The sequence below is a fragment of the Myxine glutinosa genome, chromosome 2 (genome assembly GCF_964187855.1).
Source record: "Myxine glutinosa chromosome 2, kmMyxGlut1.1, whole genome shotgun sequence".
Classification (NCBI taxonomy): domain Eukaryota; kingdom Metazoa; phylum Chordata; class Myxini; order Myxiniformes; family Myxinidae; genus Myxine; species Myxine glutinosa.
Window position 1 is genome coordinate 96,765,438 of NC_136262.1, and position 27,169 is coordinate 96,792,606.

At 45.0% G+C, this 27,169-nt stretch overlaps 1 protein-coding gene across 2 annotated transcripts; it reads right to left on the reverse strand.

Annotated features, from left to right (window-relative positions):
- Positions 1-862: 862 nt before the first annotated feature.
- Positions 863-25,424, reverse strand: GTF2E2 (general transcription factor IIE subunit 2). 2 transcript variants are annotated; one of them, XM_068107703.2, is made up of 8 exons: positions 25,316-25,424; positions 19,351-19,516; positions 13,901-13,992; positions 13,630-13,737; positions 12,223-12,405; positions 11,784-11,877; positions 5,208-5,323; positions 863-1,332 (listed from the first exon to the last, which is right to left on the reverse strand). In XM_068107703.2, the coding sequence occupies exons 2-8, from the start codon at positions 19,514-19,516 to the stop codon at positions 1,207-1,209; spliced, it is 885 nt and encodes a 294-aa protein (XP_067963804.1). In that variant the 5' UTR covers positions 25,316-25,424; the 3' UTR covers positions 863-1,206. The 2 variants fall into 2 exon arrangements, with proteins under 2 accessions (XP_067963804.1, XP_067963805.1); XM_068107704.2 differs by lacking the exons at positions 863-1,332; positions 5,208-5,323 and adding an exon at positions 5,455-5,615.
- Between the last annotated feature and the right edge of the window lie 1,745 nt (positions 25,425-27,169).

Genomic DNA, 27,169 nt, shown 5'->3' on the forward strand with positions numbered 1-27,169 from the left:
CCTTTAACGACAAACAGGGAATTACCAGTGAACTGGTACTCAATTAGCTGACCTCGGAAGGATGAACAGGCTGAGTCAACCCCCCTGGCGTTAATTCAGCGATCGACCGGGATTCGAACCCAGGATCCTAGGATCCTAAGCCGGCACCCTAGCCGCTAGCCCAACACCAGGTCCACGATCCAATAAATTGTCTAATTAGGTAATGACCTTAAATTAGGTCAGGGTCAAAAATTGTCAACCATGCATAGTGAAAGGTCCCAGCGAGCTCTGAGATATAACTTGAAATTTTGGTAGAAAAAAAAAAACCCCAAAACTTAAATGGTGGTTTAGTACTCTTAGGAGTCTAAGAAACTGTTACCATTTAAAAATTAGCACAAATTGTAAAACAAACCCCTATCCCAGAGGGGGAGGCTTAAAATAATTGAAATGAACAACTCGATGTTTGTTTCGATGTGAAATTCCAATTGTTGAAAAAGGTCGTCGGGCACAAGTGGCCACAATGTCTTCCTTCATCTTTGCCCGTGCCCCAGTGTCTGAACAATTGGAATTGCCTTCCTTTTATAACCAATCATTTGGAAAGTCCACACCTAGTTCACAAAGCTTATGCGGTGTATAATGGACACCTACCCACATTTAAGATCACAATCGATCCTTTTTGAGAAACATCTCATTCTTTGTCCAAGTTTCCCTGCAGATTTGTGAATCTGGTTGAAGTTTCTCAACATGCCTTAAAATTCGCAGTTTGGTTTCATAAGCCATTTAGGTTTTTCCCCATCATCAAATGATAAACGAGACCTATGGGAGACAAGTCACTGTCCCATGAAGTCCCGTCACCAAAATGTGCAGATTTAGACAAGACAGCTTTATAGTTTATACATATTTATTGCAAAGATGTTATTCAAAAAGATCTGTTCAGCCTTCAAAATATTGCAATCTAAAATCGTTTGCAAAACTCAACCTGAGTAAGTGATGCAAAAGAAGACGTAAAATAAAGGTATCTTGGACTTTGGAAACAACAGCACTTAGACAGCAGCTTTCTATAACAGCAAATGTCACTTCAATGTACATTCACTGGCCAAGCAGGCTCCTCTGCCAAATTCCAGAAAGTTTTGCCCAGTGGAACGGACGTTTCAATGTGTTGTGCGAGTTGGGTTCAAAGAAGGGTCTTGGTTTTTCAGCCTGGTTTCTCTCCCTCGGGACTCAGAGCTAAATGCCCTCTTTTACTACCCCGCTGTCCGTATAGTCTTCCAGAATGTCAGCCAAGTGGTCATTGTGCGTTTTGAACTTCCTCTTTCGCTGTGAAGGGCCCTTCTTCCGCTTTTGCACCGGAGCCTGCACGTTTGCACAAAGCAAGTATCATGAAGAGCTCACTCAGAACACTCGACCAATCATTGAATGCATCTTAATGCCCTGTATTAAATGACATCACATGCTTTTCATAGCCAATCGAAGATTCACAAGGGCAAGACATAGTTACCTCAAGCAATGAGGGATTCATCGAAGTGGTCTTAACTTCTCAAGAGAGCTTGAACTTTAAGTTGTCAAGTGCTATCAAGAACCAGCCAAGTGCTATCAGAGCTACAACAGCATAAGCAATGTATCAGGGGCAAACAAACAAGCAAACAGCTTTTCTAATTCTGTGCACACAAGTCTCGTGCTTTGGTGCTGCAGGTGTCTCCTATCCAATGTTGTGCCGTCATGAATGCTTTCCACAACAAGCTTAAAGATGGAACCAAGTCAGTCCACATCCACAACCTTGACTTAACCCCTCAAAAGTAACATTCTACAATCATTCGCATTACATATCAACCAGTAGATGTTTCATTTGTGCTAGCAAACTAATGCAATGTGACAAATATGAGGATGATCAAAATTAGGCCTGAGGGATTCACCAAAGTCCATGCACTCCAGGTTTGATCAGTGAATATGAATAAACATCTCCAAACTGGTGAGAATAACTAACATAGGTCACAAGAGGAAGCTCTCAGCATGACTTGCACATGATACTCCGAATGGTGCTCGCCTAGCACCGGGGATGGTCATGAAATGAAGTACGGTTATAGTTTTAGTTTGTATCCTCAACATTTGTATCCTCCCTTTAGACTGAGCTTCCTGGAATACTGCATGCTTAAGGTGGAAGAAAGATGCCACCAGTATTTCCTATATTGAACTTTCAATGCATCAACTTGCAACATCACACCATCAGTTGCCAGCACACTATGAAGGAAGCGTATTTAGTCTTCTTTAAAAAAAAGAGGGTTTTCCAAGAGTTTACAGCAAAATGCCTGCTTCATTCAATTAGATTTGTTTCTTTTTGGATTTGTTGACGTTTCCACTTGATTTGGAAGCAGGCATTGCAAGGCCACTTGTCTTTCGCTACATTCCCGCTCTCATTACCTCCACCCCAAAGGTGGATGGAGGTTATGTTTTCACCCGTCTGTCTAAATGTTTGTTTGTCCGTTTGTGAACAAAATATCTCAAAGTTGTGGACGGATTCGGATGAAATTTGGCAGAGATGTAGCGTATGTGACAAGGACGAAATTATTAGATTTTGCTGAAGATCTGGATTCGGATCTGGCTACTAGAATTTTTTAAAGCGATTCTTCACCATTGGGAGATAGGGCCTAAAACGATACATAGCAAGATATCTCAAAGTTGTGGACAGATTTGAATGAAACTTGGTGGAGAGCTTGGGTATCTAATAAGGACAATTCGATTCGATTTTGGTAAAGATCTGAATCTGGGTTCAGATATGAAAATTATTTAAATTTTTAAGTGATTCTTCACCATTGGGAGATAGGGCCTAAAACGATACCAACAGTGCATTCAGAAAGTATTCAGACCCCTTCACTTTTTTCACATTTTGTTATGTTGCAGCCTTATGTTGAAATCGTTTAAATCCATTTTTTCCATCATCAATCTACACTCAATACCCCATAATGACAAAGAGAAAACAAGATTTCAGAAAATTTTGCAAATTTATTAAAAATAAAAAACTGAAATATCACATTTTTATTTTTATTTATTTTTTTTCCACATTTTTTTCACATTGACACAAGTTTTCAGACCCTTAACTCAGTACTTAGTTGAAGCACCTTTGGCAGCGATTACAGCTTCGAGTCTTCTTGGGTATGACGCGACAAGCTTTGCACACCTGGATTTGGGGATTTTCTGCCATTCTTCTCTGCAGATCCTCTCAAACTCTGTCAGGTTGGATGAGGACCGTTGGTGGACAGCCATTTTCAGGTCTCTCCAGAGATGTTCGATTGGGTTCAAGTCAGGGCTCTGGTTGGGCCACTCAAGGACCTTCACAGAGTTGTCCCTAAGCCACTCCTGCGTTGTCTTGACTGTGTGCTTAGGGTCATTGTCCTGTTGGAAGGTGAACCTTCGGCCCAGTCTGAGGTCCTGAGCGCTCCATTTCAGGTTTTCATTAAGGATATCTCTGTACTTTGCTCCGTTCATTGTTCCCTCAACCCTGACCAGTCCCGCAGTCCCTGCTGCTGAAAAACACCCTCACAGCATGATGCTGCCACCACCATGCTGCACCGTTGGGATGGTATTGGGCAGGTGATGAGCGGTGCCTGGTTTCCTCCAGACATGACGCTTAGAATTGAGGCCAAACAGTTCAATCTTGGTTTCATCAGACCACAGAATCTTGTTTCTCACAGTCTGAGTCCTTTAGGTGCTTTTTTGCAAACTACAAGCGGACTTTCATGTGTCTTTCACTGAGGAGAGGCTTCCGTCTGGCCACTCTGCCATAAAGCCCAGATCGGTGGAGTGTTGCAGTGATGGTTGTCCTTCTGGAAGTTTCTCCCATCTCCACACAGGATCTCTGGAGCTCAGCCAGAGTGACCATCGGGTTCTTGGTCACCTCTCTTACCAAGGCCCTTCTCCCCCGATTGTTCAGTTTGGCCGGGCGGCCAGCTCTAGAAAGAGTCCTGGTTGTTCCAAACTTCTTCCATTTAAGAATTATGGAGACCACTGTGCTCTTGGGAAACTTCAATGCAGCAGAATTTTTTTTTGTAGGCTTCCCCAGATCTGTGCCTCGACACAATCCTGTCTCTGAGCTCTGCAGGCAGTTCTTTAGACCTCATGGCTTGGTTTTTGCTCTGATATGCATCGTCAGCTGTGAGATGTTATATAGACAGGTGTGTGCCTTTCCAAATCATGTCCAATCAATTGAATTTACCACAGGTGGACTCCAATCAAGGTGTAGAAACATCTCAAAGATGATCAAGAGAAATGGGAGGCACCTTAGCTAAATTTCAAGTGTCATAGCAAAGGGTCTGAATACTTATGCCAATGTGATATTTCAGTTTTTTATTTTTAATAAATTTGCAAAACTTTCTAAAATCCTGTTTTCTCTTTGTCCTTATGGGGTATTGAGTGCAGATTGATGAGGGAAAAAATGAATTTAAACGATTTCAGCATCAGGCTGCAACATAACAAAATGTAAAAAAGTGAAGGGGTCTGAATACTTTCTGAATGCATTGTAGTAGGATATCTCAAAGTTGTGGACAGATTTGGACGAAACTTGGTGGAGAGGTTGGGTATCTAACAAGGACAATTCGATTCGATTTTGGTAAAGATCTGAATGTGGATTCAGATATGAAAGCTATTTAATTTTTTAAGTGATTCTTCACCAATGGGAGATTGGGCCAAAAACGATACATAGCAGGATATCTCAAAGTTATTGATGGATTTGGACGAAACTTGTTGGACAGGTTGTGTGTGTGACAAGGAAGAATCGATTCAATTTTGGTGAAGATACGGATCCAGCTAGTATAATTTTTAAAGTGATTCTTCACCATTCAGTGATATGGCCAACCAGGCGGAGGTATGCTTTCTACTGAGTGCTGTTCTAGTTTGGCTTATGATATAATTTGGTTTGATTTGTCCTCATCCGTTTGGAGTAGTGATGTCAACTGCGAAATTCAGGCCACGACGTTCAATTTGTTGATTCACTTCCAGTTGTCATGCCACTGGATTGTCTCCTGATTAAGTTTATCACTACTCCAAACGGATGAGGGGAAAGGGGGTACAGCCTTGTCCGACTTGTTATAACTGCAAACCTTGTCAGACTTGTTATAACTGTTATAATTATAACTGTCAAATGCTTTCTATAAATCAGAATATTCATATCCTCATTAACTACGGGACAACCAAAACCAATACCTCAGTGATTGATGGCAATGTGCTGCACTTACCACCTTCCTGTTGCCAGAGTCCTGCATGGAGGTTATTCCCTGCCTCTTAAGGTACTCCTCAATTTTCTCCTCGTCCATCGATTCAATGGGAACGCTTCTCCACAGCTTCTTGAACTCTACCGTAGAGGGGGCGAATAAAATCTGCACAGCGGGTCGATTGCATCGTACCTTACTTCAGGTGGTCAAATGGACCCTCCATATAGCCGTTGTGAAAAGAATCATGCGTCGTCAGATCGCAATTGAAAACGATGCAGGGTATTAGAAAGATGAAGGCACAATGCATGTCAAAACAAAAATCTACTTACTTGGGAGTGGAGGATGTTTAGCTTGGAGGATGTAAGTAATGGGGAACCTCTGGGGATCAATACTGTGACTGTTATTATTCATAACTAGTCTGGGTACCAGGCGCTGCACAGGAAAAAAAACCATGTAGAAGTTCTAGCACATGTTGTGCATTGAAAACGCATGGAGTTATTGCCATGGTGGTTACCTTTTACTTGCAGGCCACCGACAGCACTGCTCGACACCTCATCCCAATACGGTATACACGTTACGACGTTTATTTTTAAATAAATAAAAACGACCTTCGAAGTCAACGTGTGGTAGCTTAAAACCTTGCACAGATTCTGATCTACCCCCCCCCCCCCCCTAGAATTTCCATGTCTTAAACGTTCCCCAGTGTGTACCCTGGTCAGAATAGGTACACCGTATCCCTGCGTGTCGTAAGAGACGACTAAGAGGGTTGGCGTCAGGAAGGGCATCCGACCATAAAAAACATTGCCTCAAAAAGAGAACCATGACAATTACAAGTACAGATGGGCAGGGTGCAGCCCGAAGTGGAGATCGGTTTCTGAGGTTTGGGACATGCAATGTGCGGACAATGACAGGGAGATCAGGAGAAGTGGTGGAAGTATTGGTCAGAAGAAGAGTGGACATATGTTGTGTGCAAGAGACGAGATGGAAGGGAAGTGGTGTGAGAATGGTGAAGGGTAGGCAGGGACAGAAATACAAGTTTGTGTGGCAAGGGTGTCCGGAGGGCGTGAATGGTGTTGGTGTCCTGTTTTCTGAGGAGTTTGTAGACAGTGTGGTGAGTGTGACTAGAGTGAGTGATCGGTTGATGATGGTGAAAATGATGATTGGAAAGCTCTTGGTGAAAGTCATCTCGGGATATGCTCCGCAGGTTGGTCGAAGCGATGAAGAGAAGGACAGGTTCTGGTGTGCGATAGAGAAGCTGATGGAAAACGTGAAAGATGAGGAAGTTGTTGTGGTGGGAGGAGACCTGAATGGACATGTGGGAAGGAGTATGGATGGTTTTGAGGGAGTTCATGGGGGTTACAGATATGGTGTGAGAAATGGAGAAGGTGAAAGGATTTTGGAGTTTGCTGATGGAGCTGATTTGTTGATTTGTAATACTCAGTTCCAGAAAGAGGATAATAAGCTTGTTACATACACGTCAGGTGGGTCGACGACAACCGTCGACTACCTGATGGTGCGTAGGCGAGATAGGGGGCACCTCCGGGACACAAAGGTGATCCCGGGGGAGGAGGCTGTTTCACAGCACCACTTGGTTGTCTGCGACATAAGGGTGAAAGGTGCGAGGAGAGCTCGGCGGGTTAAGTACCAACCGAGAATGAAGGTGTGGAGGTTGAAAGAGGTGACAGTAAGGGAGGCATTAAAAGAGAGGCTGAGTAGGGTAGAGGATGATGTGGTTGAGCTTGAAAGTGGTTGGATGTCAATGAAAGCTAGTCTGTTGGGAGCCGTTGGTGAGGTATGTGGATGGACAAAAGGACCACCGAGGCACTCAGAAACATGGTGGTGGGATGTTGAAGTTGGAAAGAGGATTGACGAGAAGAGGAAGAAGTTCAAGGAGTGGCAGAAGGCGAAGGGTACGGGAGCAGAAACAGCAGAGCATGAAAGTTATAAGGCAGCCAGGAAGGCTGCAAAGAAAGAGGTAGCAAAGGCGCAGGAGGCATGTAGGAAAATGTTCGGAGAACGTTTGGATTCGGAAGAGGGTCAGAAAGCAGTATTCAGGATTGCAAAGCACATAGCGAAAGAGAGGTGTGACGTGATGGGGGTGAGTTGCTTGAAGGATGAAGTGGGACAAATCGTTGTCGACCCAGATGGAATTAAAGGCAGATGGAAAAGATATATGGAAATGCTGTTGAATACAGAGAATGAATGGGATGGCAACAAAGAGAGTACCCAGTTTTAGGACCGGCAGAGAAGATAACTGAGAAGGAAGTTGAGGACGCGATAAAAGCAATGAAGAGTGGAAAAGCGGGAGGGCCGACGAGAGTTGTGGGAGATATGTTGAAGGCAGCAGGAAGTTGGGGTGTGAAGAGAATGACAGAGATCTGTAATCTGGTGGTGAAAGAAGGCCGCATTCCAGTGGATTGGGAACTGAGTACCCTCGTCCCTCTATACAAGGGGAAAGGTGACCCTCTGGAGTGTGGCTCGTACCGAGCGATAAAGTTATTGGAGCATGGAATGAAAGTATTGGAAAGGGTGTTGGAGAGGAGGATAAGGAAGAAAGTGAAGATCGACGAAATGCAGTTTGGATTTATGCCAGGAAGAGGAACGACAGATGCGCTTTTCATTGTGAGGCAGTTGCAGGAGAAGTACATGGAGAAGAGGAAGAAGTTGTTTTTTGGGTTTGTTGATCTGGAGAAAGCATTCGATAGGGTTCCACGCAAAGTATTGACATGGGCATTGAGGAAGTTAGGAGTGGAGGAATGGTTGTTCAGAGTAGTGATGGCAATGTACAAAAGAGCGCGCACAGCTGTAAGGACGAAGGACGGGAACAGTGGTGAGTTTGAGGTGAAGGTGGGAGTGCATCAGGGGTCGGTACTAAGTCCACTACTATTTGTAGCTGTGATGGAGGTGCTGGCTCAGAACGTAAAGGAGGGTTTACCGTGGGAGTTGTTGTATGCAGATGATCTGGTGTTGATTGCGGAAAGTATGGATGGACTGAAGGAAAAGATGAACAAGTGGAAGGAATGTATGGAGACAAAAGGTCTGAAGGTGAATATCGGAAAGACGAAGGTGATGGCAAGTGGTAAAGCATGTGGTGAGGTGGAAAGAACTGGGAAGTGGCCGTGTGCTGTGTGCAGGAAGGGTGTCGGAGTGAACTCCATTCAATGTACAATGTGCGCTGAGTGGGTTCATCAAAAATGTAGTTGTCTGAGAGGGTCATTTACCAGTGTGGCAGCTACATTCAAATGTAAGGTGTGCACAGAGGGAGCTGCAGATGGAGGAAATGTTGAGTTGGATCTTGGAGACGGCGTGAAGCTGGAAGGTGTGAAAACATTTTGCTACCTTGGAGACATGCTGAATGGAGAAGGTGGATCAGACTCGGCAACGGTTGCTCGAGTGAGATGTGCATGGAAGAAGTTTCGGGAACTGAGTGGCGTGCTGATGAGGAGGAGAGTGTCGCTGAAGCTGAAGGGAAAGGTGTATGCTGCATGTGTGAGAAGTGTTATGATTTATGGGAGCGAGACATGGGTAAAGAACGTAGGGCAGCAACGAAGGCTGGAAAGGGTGGAAATGCGAATGGTTCGATGGATGTGCGGAGTATCGTTGAGAGAGAGGAAGACAAATGATGAATTGCGAAAGATGATGGGAATATTGCCTGTGATTGATGCTGTGAAGAGGAACGGGTTGAGATGGTTTGGTCATGTGTTGAGGAAGGATGAAAGTGACTGGTTGAGAAGAGTGATGGAAGTTAATGTAGAAGGAAGTAGAGGACGGGGAAGACCGAGAAAGACTTGGCTAAAGATGGTGGAAGAAGAAATGCAGGCAAGGGGGTTAACAAGGAGAGATGCAGAAAATAGGGCAAAATGGAGAATATTGTCATGGGGACCGCAAGGCTAACCCCTGCTCTAGCAGGGAAAATGGCCTTAAAATGCATGTTGTTGTTGTTGTCTACACTCAACATTTGGGGGGCCTCTCGGTGCTACGATTCGCCATACCATGTAACAAACAAATGCACAAACACTTTAAATTAATTTATAAGATTTATACCAATTATTTAGACAGTGGGGGTTAAAGAGTCACCTTTCCAAGTTTGCAGATGAGACAAAGCTTGGAGGTAGGGAAGATAGCAGGGAGAGGGAGGACAAGTAATCAGATTTAGGAAAGTCTCGATACTTTCAGAGAGTGGGCAAAAGATTGGTAATATGCAGTTCAACATTTGGAAATGAAAGGTGCGGTGCCTGGGATGGGTAAGAATAATGAAAATATAGATTACATCATGCAAGAGGAAATCTTTTTTAGGTAAAATATGGTTTTATGTTGTATTCATAGGGGGATAAATTATAAAACAAAAAAGGTAATTTTAACCCTGTTTGTAAATTTAATGAGGCCTTACCTCAAACATTATATACAGTTTTGGTCACCACATCTGAAGAAGGGCATAGCTGCGATGGAGATCAGTATCTGACAACTGGAATGATTCTAGGGTGAGCTAGATGAAGCTAGGGATAAGCGGCTAAAGAAACCAGGACTTTTACATTAGAAAATGTAATATTATCAAGGGTATCTAACCATAATCTCGACAAAAACGCAGAATTTGTTTTTCAGTAGAATGTACAATGACCGGACCAGGTGCCATAATCTAAGAGTAAAAGGAGGAGAGTTAGGATTTGAGTAAGGTATAGGTTCTTCACTTGGGAGAGTATTTTTTTTAAACAAGGATTTAGGCTCATTAAGGAGCTAAATGGCAGTGCAACAGGGGTGCAAACTCCCAAAAGGACAACTATCGGGGACGCCTCTTCGTGGTGGTTGCACCCCACAACACAAGTCGGGGGCCAAATCTTCCCCATTATTCCCTGCTGCCCGGATTCGGCAGGGCAGCGCGGTCTTGGTCAGTGCCGATCGGTCCCCATGGACCGGCCCTTTCCCCCTTTTCTCATTCTCTTTCTCTAACTCTGTCATGGCCCTGACTTTGTGAAGGTGGGGTACAACATCCTGGATGTGGGGGATCTCTGGGTCACTTCTGCGAGATCGATCGGCTGTCTCCATGATGCGGCCTTGTTCGAGAGAACAGTCTGTGACTATGCAATAACAACAAAAACTACCAAAAGGTGTGAATGGGAGAGGGGGGTTGGGAGGAGGTGCTGTTGGACATACAAAAGTAGGAATAATAAAAACGAGTAGTAATGGCTCAAAGAGGAACTGAATGGGAATCAGCATATATTGAAAAGAGCATGGATCATGTGCATTGGTCACTGCAGAATGTAGTGATGGGCAGCGAGTTTGAAAGACCCAATTGAGTACGAGACAATGGAAAAGGGAAGACCGTTCCACAAGCGAGAGAATATAGGAATGAATGAATGAATGAATGGAGGTGGGCAATCAACTTGGACTTTGGGAGAGCAAGCAGGTGAAGATTTATTGAGGAACGCACGTACCCTTGGGTGGCTAGGGAGGGCAGAGTTAGGAGAGGGCAGGAGGAGCAGGACTAGATGTAAGCTTGTATAAAATAGAGCCCACCAATTTGCCACTGGTAGGAGAATGACAATCCTTGAGAATCTGCTTCATGGCTTGAGATTCCAATGGTGCGGAAGGCCTCATTTTTGACTGCAACATTAGCAAGGTGGGAAGCAGGAGCACTAGCACAGAGTGGAGAGCCACACTATGTGAAGCTAAGCATGAAAGGCTTGCACACTGATGAACTTGGTGAGGCTAAGGAATGCCTGAACTCTACAGAGAATACCCAGACATTGACTATTCTTCGATGGCAATTTAGCAATTATGACCCTCCAATGAAGGAGGACACCATTGGCTAGCTACATCCCAAAGAAGGAAAGATGGTGGGGGAGTGGGCTGGTTAATTTTAACTATTTACTCAACACTCCTTCCGCACACAGAGGTTAACACGGTTAGGGTGGTTGGCTTGTGATCCTAGGGTCCTGAGTTTGAATCCTGGTCAGCCGTTGAATTAACACCAAGTGGGGTTGACTCAGCCTGTCATCCTTCCGAGGTCGGCGAAATGAGTACCAGTGTACTGGCAATAGGGGCACTGCATCAGCGGCACAATCGTGCCCTCAGCCGTTGATGCTACCTGCAGGCCTGTGCTGCATAGGAAAGAAGAAGAAGAAGAAACACACAACACATGTATGGTGCAGCAGACAAGATGGTCGACCTGCGCAGTACAGCCTCTTTGGCGGCACATGATTACATACGAGGGGATGAGATGGAACAAGTGAAAAATCCTTGAGTGACATGAGTGGAAGCTATTCCAGTGGAGTCCTGCTGCAGCCTCATTTGATTGCATTACATTGTGCTCGCTCGAGCCTCCCCTTTATGCTCATTTGAGCTCTTGTAGTTTTGGATCCTATTGGGGCTCTGAAAGCTCTTCTGCTTTGCTTCCCTCTCTTCACTCCCTTCCCTCTCAGATCTATGTGAGCAAATTCTCCAATCGACATCAGCCATTAATCCTCTGGACAAATACTCAAAATAATGTATCATCAACCACTTCATGCAATGTATAATTATTGTTTACATCACCATTAATCTGCATATTAAATACCAACAAACAATCAGAATCTGAAAATACTCTCTCAAACCCATGCTTACCTTCATCCACAGTAAACTGGCAGCTCTTATCATTGAAGAAGAGGATTTTCTTTTTGTCTGGTCTGTTGATGTACAGTATTTGGTCTCCTAGGGCCTAGAAGGCAAGGCACGTTAATGTCAATGCTGGGTCAACAAAGTAAGAATGCTTACTGAAAGACTGTGCAGGTTTCTAACGCTCTTCAAACCTCACTTCCAACCAACCACATTCCAAAGACTGCAAAACTACACCAAATCACGATTCCAACCAACCGTCCCTCCCGATCCTCACCAACCAATCACGCCCTCACCACAGCCAACCACAATTCCAACATGACTCCCAAATGGTAGCTTCGCCAAGTAGCTGTGCTCCATCACTTTATAACAATACACTAAGTTTGTCAGGAAATAAAATGTTTGAGATAATTTACAGAGCCATTTAGGTGGAAAAAAAAAAAATTACCTTCATTGCCTTTTGTGCATTTGGCAAGCCTTCTTCAATGTCATCAATAAGAATGCCACCCAGACCTCTCTGGTCATGCTTGTCCAACAGCCGGACTAGGGCCTTCTTGTCCTTAAGGTTGTACTTTGGCTTGAAGGCAAACTTTCCATTCACGATCTCAATCTTGGGGTTATTCAACAATGCCTTGTAGGAGAGGAAAAAAAAAAAAAAAAAAAAGCTACGCAACTGCACATGATGGCAGCTATAATAACCAGACCACCATCGCTTCAACTCAAAGCACTGATGGTGGAATGTATGGTTATTGCCCCCGTCGCACTGCGGAGCGAAAGGGGGACTATGGTTTTCCCCTCCGTCTGTGTGTGTGTCCATTCGTGCGTCCATCCATCCGTCCGTGCGTGCATACGTGCGTACATGAAGGACCGAATTCTAATTTGGTGTGTGGGTGTAACCCACGTCAAAATCCAAGATGGCCACCGCCATGTATGTCTGAACCTTGTGAGCGGAATATCTTGAAAAATAAGCGAAGTACCAACTTCTAATCTGGTGTGTGGGTGTATCTAGGCATAAGGAAGAACGCTATTGAAAATTGGGTCGCCACGTCAAAATCCAAGATGGCCGCCACCATATATATGTCTGAACCTTGTGAGCGAAATATCTTGAAAAATAAACGAACTACTAACTTCTAATCTGGTGTGTGGGTGTATCTACGCATAAGGGAGAACGCTATTGAAAATTGGGTCGCTACGTCGAAATCCAAGATGGCCATCTTGCGTCTTCCACTTTGTCAACTCGCATCACTTCACCGACAAGGGACCTAGGCGTAACGCTTGTTTATTTATTTATTTTAACTACTGTATATCTCCGCCAATGTCTACAGGCATACATTTTACGTTGGCCTCTCTACATAAGCCCCAAATTCAGGCTATCCCGCAACAATGATATCCACTTCATTGGGCAGTTTCACATAACCCGGATCATATTTTCTGCATCATATGGATCGTTCTCATCGTCATTTCCTTATTCCTCAGTTTATGTAAATATGCTTTGTCCTTGTAAAAAAAAAGAAAAAAAAGAAAACGAAATTTAAAAACGTCTTCATTCAAGAAGTTTTCTTTCACCCTCAAAAAGCTCTAAAATTATGTTTCTTTACTTGATTCAACTCTACCACCTTAGAGAATAGAGTAATCACAAATGTAATTTTAAAATCAGAACAAATTGGATCTTATTATTATTATTATTTTTTTTTTTTTTTTTTTTTACAAGGACAAAGCTTATTTAGCATAAACTGAGGAACAAATTTAATTTTAAAATCAGAACAAATCGGATCGCTCATACTTGCTATCAATCGAGAATTGTGGAATAATGAAGAGCAAAACTCATTCGAGACAAGATTCACAAGTTCCTCACCTCACTGAAGAGCCACTGCTTTTGTTTGAGCCCAATGTCCAACTGCTTTGTCTCATCCAGGATCTCTTCCAGGGTAAGTGGGTATATATCTCCATTTTGGTGACGCGTCTGTGCATTCAAGGGAAGGACACTCACATCCAATTACATTGTTTGGTCTTTAAACCAGTTGGGTGTTCTACTTACTGCAGTTATGATTCTAAGTTGAAAGTGAAACTGCTTAAAAATAGGATGTATTATTAAATAGATTAATAGGGTAGTATGTATTTATTACCTTCATGTGGTTAACTATTTTTGCCAGGACTCCAAACTTGTATCCAGAGCTGCTTGGCATGGTCTTGTAGTTGAAATTGCCATTTCCAGTGTCTGTTAGAAATAAAAGAAAGTCAGGTGAGTATGAATGAATGAATGAATGATCGTTTTAAGGCCATTAAAGTCAGGTGAGTAAATTCCAGAAATTTTTAATGCAGAAAACAAAAAAACAAAACAAAAAAAAAACAACCTTCAACAACAAACAATTTAAACCTCTGTTTTATGTTCCAAATGACGCAGCCATTTCTGCCTGAGCACAAGAGCATGTATATTGCAGATCATTATGTGCACATGCAAATGCAAAAAGTTAACCACAAGCAAACCAGAGAAAGGTCCGTAGAATCAAACTTTCACAGGTCTTCCAGCCCAAAAACAAATAAATATATATTGTCATGAGCTCGATGACACATTGCCTTTTCCTTAAGCTTCAATTTTGTAATACTCGATTTATATATAGTTTTGCCGTCTTTCCTTGTCGTTTAAACCTTGTCCTAATTCATTGCCAAGCGTTTTTGTCTGATTCAGGAGAGTGTTATCATGCACCTTAGCAGGGCTGCAGTTGAAAATGCCCTGAGGGCAAAGCTCTTAATAATGCGAGTTCAAACAGCCATTTGTGTTGAAGAGAAACCCATTGTCTTAATCCTAAAACTGGTTTAATTTAGAGCCTAATTGGAGAAGTGAACAAATAATACCACCCTGATTATAATGAAGATATTGTCCTGTTCCTAGGGATTAAAATCCTCCAAGGAAACGGATAGCCGACCGAGCTTTACACTCCGAGGCGTTCAGTCAAAAATGACGTGTTCTTTACAGCGAGGGAAAGGAGAATGACGAACTTAGCTTCACGGGTCCCACCAGACGTCCTTGAACTTGCGATAATTAATTCCAACCGGATTTAAAATGCACAATAAAAAGGTTTAATAAAATAAATGCCGGCAAACAAGAAAATGCACGATAAAACTAAGCTTCCTAATCGAGGGACCCTCCATACAGACGCGTATGCAGACAAGGGAATGATAAAGAAATAAAATAATGTTCTTTGTATTTGTATCGGCCGGCACTCAGCTCTGGTCTACGAGGCTTTTAAGAGTTTGATGGTCGTACCCGTGGTATAACCACCCCACACGGGAAGCACACAAGACGGCGCAGATTCGCGCCCGTAGCCAGCCGCCGGCACGAGGCAAGCAGACAGGATAGCCTCCTTTTGTTTGCTCGTTATCTCCTCCGTCTCTGAAGAGCACCACCGTCAACCAACATCCCCTCCTCCGATGTTGCAACGGTTTCCCGAGCTCCACAAGTCCTCCTCACGAGCGCACCCGAAGCAAAGCGTGACCGCCCACGACCAGAGCCAGGACCAAGAGCGAAAATGTCGGCCCTCTAACTCTTTTGGACTCAAGGCTCTGATGTCATCTGACGCCACCCGTGCCTGTTCCTATCAGCCAGTCCCTCTCTTCGTTGCTCGACCGTCCTAACCAATCACTGCTCTTCGGGGCGAGACCTCACGGACCTCCTGTGCCTCTGTGATCACCAGGTCGGCGGTATCATTGGTGGTTGAATGTCCTGTTTTCGGTTAGCTTTTATTTAGTGTGATAATGCAATGCCGATTGTCTCGCTATGTGTGTGCGCTGCATTGTCATAAGGAACAGAGGAAAAATAGCAGAGGCCATTTACATACAGGGGATTCATTACCCATAATCTCTAACTAATTAGCATAACCCCACCCCTCTCATGGGGACACTTATACGCACTTACACGACATCCGGTCTAAACAAATTTCCTACTTATGGGGTTTCTTCTTCTTCATCGCAACATTACGGAGCATGGTATGCCATACAATTCTACCTGGACTAAGGAAATCATTGCCTGCCCCCCACAAATGTAACAATATTATAGTGCACTGCCAAAATTACAATGAACACCCTTAATTGGAAACAAGCTTTATTTTAACATACTGTGATGCAAACAGAATAAAATAGACTGACATACAGTCATGTGAAAAAGTAAGTGCACCCCATGTAAAGTTTTGACTTTTTCAACATATTTCAACACACAGCTATTTGATCTTCATTTCAACAATATTGATAGATAAAGGTGATATAATATAACAAATATCATGAAACATTTACATTTTGTAGTCCATTGTATAATTTAAATAAACATAAATGCAAATTTCGCATGTGGAAAAAGTAAGTACACCCTTGGCTCTAATAGGTGGTATTGCCCCCTTTGGCAGCAACAACCTCAAGTAGGCGTTTCTTATAACTGTCTACCAGTCTCTGACATCGACTGGGAGAAATTTTTGCCCACTCCTCCATACAGAATTCTTTCAGCTGTGCAATGTTTGAGGGGTTTCTTGCACAGCTCATTTCAAATCCCCCCACAACATCTCGATGGGATTTAGATCCAGGCTTTGACTTGGCCATTCCAGAACCCTCCATTTCTTTCTTTTCAGCCATTCCTTGGTGGATTTACTGGTATGTTTAGGGTCATTGTCATGTTGCAAGGTCGACCTTCGGTTGAGCTTCAAATTTCCAACAAATAGCCTCACATTATCCTCAAGCACCCTCTGGTACAATGAAGAATTCATCGTGGATTCTATGATGGTGAGTTGCCCAGGCCCTGATGCAGCAAAGCTGCCCCAAACCATAATATTTCCACCACCATGCTTTCCAGTTGGTATCAGGTTCTTGTGGTCAAATGCTGGCTTTGGTTTTCGCCAAACATGTCTTCTGGTACTGTGGCCAAATAGCTATACCTTTGACTCATCTGTCCAGAGCACATTGTTCCAGAAGTGCTGGTCTTTGCCTGGGTGTTCATTGGCAAAGTTTAGTCTTGTCCTAATGTTCTTTCTGGACAGCAAAGGTTTCCTCCTGGCACACCACCCATGTAGATCAAATTTGTGCAGCCTCTTTCTAATGGTAGACTCGTGCACTTTGATATCAACGGTGGCAAGAGCTACCTGTACGTCCCGTGATGACATTCTGGGGTTCTTCGAGACTTCTTTCAGGATTTTGCGGTCTGCTCTCGGGCTGAACTTGCTGGGGCGGCCTGGCCTGACCAAGTTGGCAGTTGTTTGGAATCTTCTCCACTTGAAGATGATCTTCCGGACAGTCGAATGATTGATTTCAAATTGTTTGGAGATCTTTTTAAATCCCTTCCCAGACTCGTAGGCATCTATAACCTTCTTTCTGAAGGCCTCAGAGAGCTCTTTTGATCTAGGCATGGTGACGCCACACACTTCAACAACAAAGAGCAAACCAAACTAAATGTCTGAGGTTTAAATAAGACAGTTTCCCCCAAGATCCTCTCTAACGATGTTATAATCATTTGCACCTGAGCTGGTGCACCTGATTCTAATTTTAGGTATTTGAAGTAGTGATAAATGTAGGGGTGTACTTACTTTTTCCACATGCGAAATTTGCATTTATGTTTATTTAAATTATACAATGGACTACACAATGTAAATGTTTCATGATATTTGTTATATTACATCACCTTTATCTATCAATATTGTTGAAATGAAGATCAAATAGCTGTATGTTGAAATATGTTGAAAAAGTCAAAATTTTACACGTACTTACTTTTTCACGTGACTGTGTGTGTGTGTGTGTGTGTGTGTGTGTGTGTGTATGTATGTGTATGTGTGTGTGTATATATATATATATATATATATATATATATATATATATATATATATATATATATATATATATATATATATATATATGTGTGTGTGTGATAGCTTCATGGGTTCAAGCACTGTACACTACAAAAGGACGTGCCACTAGATGCCAACATATGTAATCAATTTGATTGTGTTTGTATCACAGATTGTTAAAACAAAGCTTATTTACAATCAGGGATGTTCAATTTATTCTGGAAGATCACCAAGTACACCAGAACAACTAGAATGGCACTTGGTTGAGCGCGTACCTCCAGCCAGGCTCAACAGTTTATGTTCTGGATCCCACTGATAGGCCGCATCTGGATCCGGACATGAGCCAAAATCTAATCGGCTTATTCTTGTCACCTTACCAACTCATCCATCAAGTTTTATCATAACTCATCCACAACCTTTTAAAATTTCATGCTATATATACACAAAGAATTAAGTTAAGCACCCCCCCCGTTTTTTTACAACCTCGCACATTACAAGTTTGTTGTCGTCAAAACAGTGTAATATACCCATGATATTGCTATATTTTCTGGAGAAGTGATATTATGGTCACATAAAAACATAACAATCATGCCGTTTTCAATATTTTATTCTGAATAATTTAAGGTGAAATTTTTTGGGAATTTTAGGCATATTTTCACCTCAATTTAAGTATGGAGCTTTTGGTCCATCACGGACAGTGTGGATGACGTTTATGTTTTCTAACGTACAGTCATTGTTCTGAGAAGACCTCTAGCGATCTTTGCGTCAATAACGTGTGTAGGACCCACGTGATCGGATCACTGACTCAACCAATCACTTTTTTTCACTTTGATCACTCAATTTCATCAATGGATAATTGCTAATGTCATACCAATCATTATTTGATCTCACATACCTTAGAATATATGCCAATGTATACATATACACAAAGAATATATATTAGGGGGTGCTTACCTTAATTCGTTGTGTAGGGGTGCTTAACTTAATTCTTTGTGTATATATTTTTGGCCCCATCACTCAACGGTGAAGAATTACTTGAAAAGATTAATTATCCCAGATCTTCAATAAAATCAAGTTAATTTGTCATCACACACTAAACCTGTCCGTCAAGTTTCGTCCGAATTCGTCTTCAACTCTTTGATGAGATATTCTGCTCACAGAAAAGCAAACATACAAACAAAGAATTGAAAAATTCTCATGTCTGGATACAGATCATCACCAAAATCAAACCAATTCATCCTTGGCAGCCACCCAACCTGTCCACCAAGTTTCATTCCAATCTGTTTCATCTGAAGAGGGCAGCAAGTAATCTGAAAATATATTCTGAAGAGAGCATTTGTATGTTTTGGTGCGACATATACACCTATAGAACCACCTTTAGAGGCAATTTCCCCCCGCAGAGCAGGGGTTGGCCTTTTTCGGGCACAGTGGTCCCATTTTTGAAGCAATGTTTTATGGCCGGATGCCCTTCCTGCTGCCAACCCTGTTGGTCACCTCTTGCGACACACAGGGAATTACCAGTGAACTGGTACTCAATTTGCCCACCTCGGAAGGATGACAGGCTGAGTCAACCTCCCTGGCGTTAATTCAGCGATTGACCCGGATTCAAACCCAGGATCCTAGGATCCCAAGCCGGTACCCTAACCGCTAAGCCAACACCAGGCTCATATACACCTATAGAGCAGCAGCAAAAGCAAACTTGTGCCATCATGGAATCATCCCCAAATAGTAAAAGGTGGAATTGTATTAATTACCCAATCCCCTTCCTCCTGCAGATGCTCCCGACTGTGATTTGCTCTTGGACTTCTTTTTCTTGGCAGGACTCGAAGATGCAGAGTGTGCACTACGTTTTTCCACCACAGGTGTAGCAAGAGCCCGTTTTTTAAACCTCTCGTGCGCTCTCAAGAGTGTCGGATCCATCTGAAAGAGAATTGTTTTTAAAGCACCACAGAAGCGTTTTCATTTTGTGTCTAAATGAGTGCCAACTGCCATGCTCATCTTGAGATATTTTCACTTGTTTTGTGTTCAGTGTACAGTCTTTGATGAGCAAAGTTCTGATGAGCAAAAGGAAATCATCTGTTTCATAATCATCAATTTACCAGACTTGTAGTTAGAATGTCTGCTCTACATCTGGTCAATTTTTACCTGAGCTGAATCGCACGAAAGACTTTTAAAATGTTACATGCTGCTTCCCCGCTTGAGGCTCAGCATTTAGAGGATAGAGCACAGATAAAACCCGTGTAATGGCATTTCATGGACGGTTGGAGAAAAGGGCCATGCCAGCCCCCAGACCGGAGTGTCCCATGACGTTACATTACTTCCCCTAAGGTCACTGGCTGTGGTCCTTTGAAATAAAGTCTGTATGTATGCGCGTGTATATATATATATATATATATATATATATATATATATATATTCCCCCCCCCCCCCCAAAGAAATTTGGATTTGAGCTGAAAAGATGAATATGAGGCAAGAGCACAAAAGGTCAGCTTTTATTTATTGGTATTTCTATGTATATATGTTTTACCATTGTAGAACAATAGCACTTATGTTCAGTCCCCCCATTGTAGGTAAGCACAAGTATTGGAACAGATTAACTTAAAGTAAATCAAAGTAGTATAATAGTTAGTATTTGGTTGCATATCTCTTGCATGCAATGACTGACTCGAGCCTGCGACCTATCGACATCACCAAACTCTTGTAGCAAGTGAAGGCAGTGGTGAGGGTGCAGCGAGTGGAGGCAGTGATGAGGGTGTAGCGTGTGGAGGCATTGGTGAGGGTGGAGAGAGTGGAGGCAGTGATGAGGATGTAGAGCGTGGAGGCATTGGTGAGAGTGTAGCGAGTGGAAGCAGTGGTGAGGGTGTAGCGAGTGGAGGCAGTGGTGAAAGTGTAGCGAGTGGAGGCAGTGATGAGGATGTAGCCTGTGGAGGCATTGGTGAGAGTGTAGCGAGTGGAGGCAGTGGTGAGGGTGTAGTGAGTGGAGGCAGTGGTGAGGGTGTAGCGAGTGGAGGCAGTGGTGAGGGAGTAGCGGGTGGAGGCAGTGGTGAGGGTGTAGCGAGTGGAGGCAGTGGTGAGCGGGAAGCGAGTGGAGGCAGTGGTGAGGGTGTAGCGAGTGGAGGCAGTGGTGAGGGTGTAGCGAGTGGAGGCAGTGGTGAGGTGCAGCGAGTGGAGGCAGTGGTGAGGTGCAGCGAGTGGAGGCAGTGGTGAGGTGCAGCGAGTGGAGGCAGTGGTGAGGGTGTAGAGAGTGGAGGCAGTGGTGAGGGTGTAGCGAGTGGAGGCAGTGGTGAGGGTGTAGCGAGTGGAGGCAGTGGTGAGGGTGTAGCGAGTGGAGGCAGTGGTGAGGGTGTAGCGAGTGGAGGCACTGGTGAGGGTGTAGCGAGTGGAGGCACTGGTGAGGGTGTAGCGAGTGGAGGCAGTGGTGAGGATGTAGTGAGTGGAGGCAGTGTTGAGGGTGTAGCGAGTGGAGGTTTGAGGGTGTAGCGAGTGGAGGCAGTGTTGAGGGTGTAGCGAGTGGAGGCAGTGTTGAGGGTGTAGCGAGTGGAGGTTTGAGGGTGCAGCGAGTGGAGGCAGTGGTGAGGGTGCAGCGAGTGGAGGCAGTGGTGAGGGTGCAGCGAGTGGAGGCAGTGGTGAGGGTGTAGCGAGTGGAGGCAGTGGTGAGAGTGTAGCGAGTGGAGGCAGTGGTGAGGATGTAGTGAGTGGAGGCAGTGTTGAGGGTGTAGCGAGTGGAGGTTTGAGGGTGTAGTGAGTGGAGGCAGTGTTGAGGGTGTAGCGAGTGGAGGTTTGAGGGTGCAGCGAGTGGAGGCAGTGGTGAGGATGCAGTGAGTGGAGGCAGTGGTGAGGGTGTAGCGAGTGGAGGCAGTGGTGAGGATACAGCGAGTGGAGGCAGTGGTGAGGATGCAGCGAGTGGAGGCAGTGGTGAGGATGCAGCGAGTGGAGGCAGTGGTGAGGATGCAGCGAGTGGAGGCAGTGGTGAGGGTGTAGCGAGTGGAGGCAGTGTTGAGGGCGTAGCGAGTGGAGGCAGTGTTGAGGGTGTAGGGAGTGGAGGCAGTGTTGAGGATGCAGCGAGTGGAGGCAGTGGTGAGGCTGCAGCGAGTGGAGGCAGTGGTGAGGTGCAGCGAGTGGAGGCAGTGGTGAGGTGCAGCGAGTGGAGGCAGTGGTGAGGTGCAGTGAGTGGAGGCAGTGGTGAGGGTGTAGAGAGTGGAGGCAGTGGTGAGGGTGTAGCGAGTGGAGGCAGTGGTGAGGGTGTAGTGAGTGGAGGCAGTGGTGAGGGTGTAGCGAGTGGAGGCAGTGGTGAGGGTGTAGCGAGTGGAGGCAGTGGTGAGGGTGTAGCGAGTGGAGGCAGTGGTGAGGGTGTAGCGAGTGGAGGCAGTGGTGAGGGTGTAGCGAGTGGAGGCAGTGGTGAGGATGTAGCGAGTGGAGGCACTGGTGAGGGTGTAGCGAGTGGAGGCAGTGGTGAGGGTGTAGCGAGTGGAGGCACTGGTGAGGGTGTAGCGAGTGGAGGCAGTGGTGAGGGTGTAGCGAGTGGAGGCAGTGGTGAGGATGTAGCGAGTGGAGGTTTGAGGGTGTAGCGAGTGGAGGCAGTGTTGAGGGTGTAGCCAGTGGAGGCAGTGTTGAGGGTGTAGCGAGTGGAGGTTTGAGGGTGTAGCGAGTGGAGGCAGTGTTGAGGGTGTAGCCAGTGGAGGCAGTGGTGAGGGTGCAGCAAGTGGAGGCAGTGGTGAGGGTGCAGCGAGTGGAGGCAGTGGTGAGGGTGCAGCGAGTGGAGGCAGTGGTGAGGGTGTAGCGAGTGGAGGCAGTGGTGAGAGTGTAGCGAGTGGAGGCAGTGGTGAGGGCGTAGCGAGTGGAGGCAGTGGTGAGGGTGTAGCGAGTGGAGGCAGTGGTGAGGGTGTAGCGAGTGGAGGCAGAGTTGAGGATGTAGCGAGTGGAGGCAGTGTTGAGGGTGTAGCGAGTGGAGGCAGTGTTGAGGGTGTAGCAAGTGGAGGCAGTGTTGAGGGTGTAGCGAGTGGAGGCAGTGGTGAGGATGCAGCGAGTGGAGGCAGTGGTGAGGCTGCAGCGAGTGGAGGCAGTGGTGAGGATGCAGCGAATGGAGGCAGTGGTGAGGGTGTAGCGAGCAAGTGGAGGCAGTGGTGAGGGTGTAGCGAGCAAGTGGAGGCAGTGGTGAGGGTGTAGCGGGTGGAGGCAGTGTTGAGGGTATGGTGAGTGGAGGCAGTGTTGATGGTGTAGCGAGTGCAGACAGTGGTGAGGGTATAGCGAGTGAAGGCAGTGGTGAGGTTGTAGAGAGTGGAGGCAGTGGTGAGGATGTAGCAAGTGAAGGCAGTGGTGAGGGTATACCTTGTTTGCAGAATAATTTTTCAGAGTAAAGAAGAGGAGATTTATGGACTGTCGTAAGGTGGGAGACTCACTCAGTGGTGAATGCATGGAATGGTCTCCCTGCAAGGGTGGTGACATTGGAGTCAGTGGATCGTTTTAAAATCGAGTTGGACAAGTATCCGGAAGTAGTGGGAATGAAGGAGTACCAAGATATTGGCATGATTGCGCAGGCTTCACGGGCATAAAAGCCTCCTCCTACATTGAAGTTCCTCGTCAATCAGAGTTCTTCATGAGCCCAACATACCATTAATATCATTCAATTGCGTTGAATTCCTATAATAGGCATTCCTCACACCAAATTAACTTTTTCATCATCAGTGGTTGTAGGAAAAATAGAAAAGGTTTTGATTAGTAGTATTTTAAGTTTCACAAAACAACCAACAAATTAAACCCTTTCATTTCTGTTGATAATTATTATTGTGGGAGACATGGAGTTTGGCAATCACTTCTGCTGTAATGATTAAGGGGTCACAATCATACTCGCAAACACCATTACAGCGATCACAATCATACTCGCAAACACCATCACAGCGGTCACAATCACATCCACAAACACCATCACAGCGGTCACAATGATACCCGCAAACACCATCACAGCGGTCACAATGATACCCACAAACACCATCACAGCGGTCACAATCATACCCGGAAACACATCCACAAACACCATCACAGCGGTCACAATGATACCCGCAAACACCATCACAGCGGTCACAATGATACCCGCAAACACCATCACAGCGGTCACAATCATACCCGCAAACACATCCACAAACACCATCACAGCGGTCACAATCACACCCACAAACACCATCACAGCGGTTACAATCATACCCGCGGTCACAATCATACCCGCAAACACCATCACAGCGGTCACAATCACACCCACAAACACCATCACAGCGGTTACAATCATACCCGCAAACACCATCACAGCGGTCACAATCATACCCGCAAACACCATCACAGCGGTCACAATCATACCCGCAAACACCATCACAGCGGTCACAATCATACCCGCAAACACCATCACAGCGGTTACAATCATACCCGGAAACACATCCACAAACACCATCACAGCGGTCACAATCACACCCACAAACACCATCACAGCGGTTACAATCACACCCACAAACACCATCACAGCGGTCACAATCACACCCGCAAACACCATCACAGCGGTCACAATCATACCCGCAAACACCATCACAGCGGTCACAATCATACCCGCAAACACCATCACAGCGGTTACAATCATACCCGGAAACACATCCACAAACACCATCACAGCGGTCACAATCACACCCGCAAACACCATCACAGCGGTTACAATCATACCCGCAAACACCATCACAGCGGTCACAATCATACCCACAAACACCATCACAGCGGTCACAATCACACCCGCAAACACCATCACAGCGGTTACAATCATACCCGCAAACACCATCACAGCGGTTACAATCATACCCGGAAACACATCCACAAACACCATCACAGCGGTCACAATCACACCCGCAAACACCATCACAGCAGTTACAATCATACCCGCAAACACCATCACAGCGGTCACAATCATACCCACAAACACCATGACAGCGGTCACAATGATACCCGCAAACACCATCACAGCGGTTACAATCATACCCACAAACACCATGACAGCGGTCACAATCATACCCGCAAACACCATCACAGCGGTCACAATCATACACAGAACCACTACCACAATGGTCACAATCATATCCACAAACACATCCACAAACACCACCACAGCGGGTATAGTCATGCATACAACCACCACCAAAGCGCAACCACCAACACTATCATCACCAGACATAACATTCTGTTCTCCATCACTTTGCACCGAAACCACATGGAGAACAGAACAACAACTCCCTGCAGATCACCTACCAATCATTACCATGAACACAACTACAGACCTCAACGCAAACAAAACATTCACCAATTACAAAAAAACAATGTGGGACAACTTCGTGCACAACACTGAACAAAAATTCCAACAACTTAACAACAACACCAACATCACTAACATTGACATCCGCATCAAACAGTTCAATATGATCACCACAACCACTACCACAACCACAACCACAGCTACAGCGACCAAATGCAAGCCAAAGGGCAATATCTAGAAATAGAACCACAACTACTCGCCAGAAATCGCACACCTTATTAAACGACGAGACAATGTAACACACACCAACAACCAAAGCACCAGACATCATGATAATAATACTCATTACATTAGTGATTAGGACACCAATGTCATAATAATCTCCAACATTTAGTCATCTTGAATCCTTCCATCATCGTAATAATTCGACAAACCTCTGATAGAACTGCACCGACCAAGAAAGGCCTCTCAATCACTCCGATGGATCCAAAAACACTGTTTCCTTCACCGCACAAAGCGAGTCTTCCGCTTTAGTGACGTCACTTCCGACTCGAAGATATTTTTATGATTAAGTTTGGCGTCTTGTTCATAAATTAAAACAAAAAGTAAAAATAAAACTAATATCTATTTGTACACTGTAAATATACACTGTACATTATTTCTGTAATTACACAGTAACTCAAATAAATAAGTCAATACAATAAAGGTACCAACGAAACAAATGTAATATTAATGCACACCTTAAATATGTTTGTACACCGAAAGGTTTATTATGCTGTGATTCGGATATAAAACAAATGGCGCATTTGTATTTTAGAAGGAAACCTTTGTTTTGTGCACATCAGCATCATCTTCATCTTCGGTAACATTCTAGATACAGAGCGCCGGTTCTGCCAAAGCAGTTTTCTTGGCGAGAGTTACAATTATGGACGAGTCTTCACTCAGACACAGGATACACGACTGAGTGTACAGGAATGTGTTGGGGTAGGGTGGGAGGGGGGAGGAGGCAGAGAAGGGAGGGCGTGGGAGTATGTGGGAGGGGAGGAGGAAGAGAAGGGAGGGGTGGGAGGGGAGGGGGTAGGATGAGGTGGGAAGAGGGGGGAGTGGGAGGAGGAGGTGGGAAGGGAGTATGGGGGGCAGGGGGAGGGGTATGATGCGGAGGAGGGAGGGAAGGGGTGGGATTGGGGGAAGGGAGGGGGTGGGAGGAGGAGTGGCGTTGTTGGGAGGGGGAAGGAGGGGTGGGAAGAGGTGGGGTGGGAGGGAAGGAGGTGAGAAGAGGTGGGTGGGGAAGGGAGGGGGGTGGGAAGAGGTGGGAGGTGGAAGGAAGGGAGGAGGAAGCACCGTTCAGGAGAGAGTTATAAGGAGATTTTAAAGTCACCGATTGTTCCTTGAGTACGATGAAATCCATCACGAAGAAGTGAAAGACGTATCATACCAGCTAGACTCCTCTTACATGTGTTTAAATGTGTGTATTTTCAGGTTTGGTTACCATGTATATTCCTGTCCTATCTATGTCGTCACTGCACAATAAAGGATGACACATCCCGACCACCCCTTGCATCCTCATCATTGTGGAGCAGTTACCTATTGGTGTCAGAAGTGGGATAGCAATGAAGTAGGATGGGGATACACACAGGAATCCCAGGGCTGAACCCCCATGGGGTGTGGATTGCGACAGGATGGAAGGAAGAGTTGCAATGTGAGTTGCAAGGTTTGGTTACCATGTATATTGTATATTCCTGTCCTATCTATGTCATCACTGCACAATAAAGGATGACACATCCCGACCACTCCTTGCATCCTCATCATTGTGGAGCAGTTACCTATTGGTGTCAGAAGTGGGATAGCAATGAAGTAGGATGGGGATACACACAGGAATCCCAGGGCTGAACCCCCATGGGGTGTGGATTGCGACAGGATGGAAGGAAGAGTTGCAATGTGAGTTGCAAGGTTTGGTTACCATGTATATTCCTGTCCTATCTATGTCGTCACTGCACAATAAAGGATGACACATCCCGACCACTCCTTGCATCCTCATCATTGTGGAGCAGTTACCTATTGGTGTCAGAAGTGGGATAGCAATGAAGTAGGATGGGGATACACACAGAAATCCCAGGGCTGAACCCCCATGGGGTGTGGATTGCGACAGGATGGAAGGAAGAGTTGCAATGTGAGTTGCAAGGTTTGGTTACCATGTATATTGTATATTCCTGTCCTATCTATGTCATCACTGCACAATAAAGGATGACACATCCCGACCACTCCTTGCATCCTCATCATTGTGGAGC

Bases quoted from the DNA above. Each gene is read 5' to 3' on its own strand.
- GTF2E2 (XM_068107703.2), bottom strand. From the start codon at position 19,516: ATGGATCCGACACTCTTGAGAGCGCACGAGAGGTTTAAAAAACGGGCT. The intron at 13,738-13,900 runs GTAATAAATACA...TTGAATGCACAG, and splicing joins AAATAGTTAACCACATGAAG to ACGCGTCACCAAAATGGAGA. The intron at 5,324-11,783 runs GTAAGCATGGGT...CCTCTACGGTAG, and splicing joins CCAGTTTACTGTGGATGAAG to AGTTCAAGAAGCTGTGGAGA.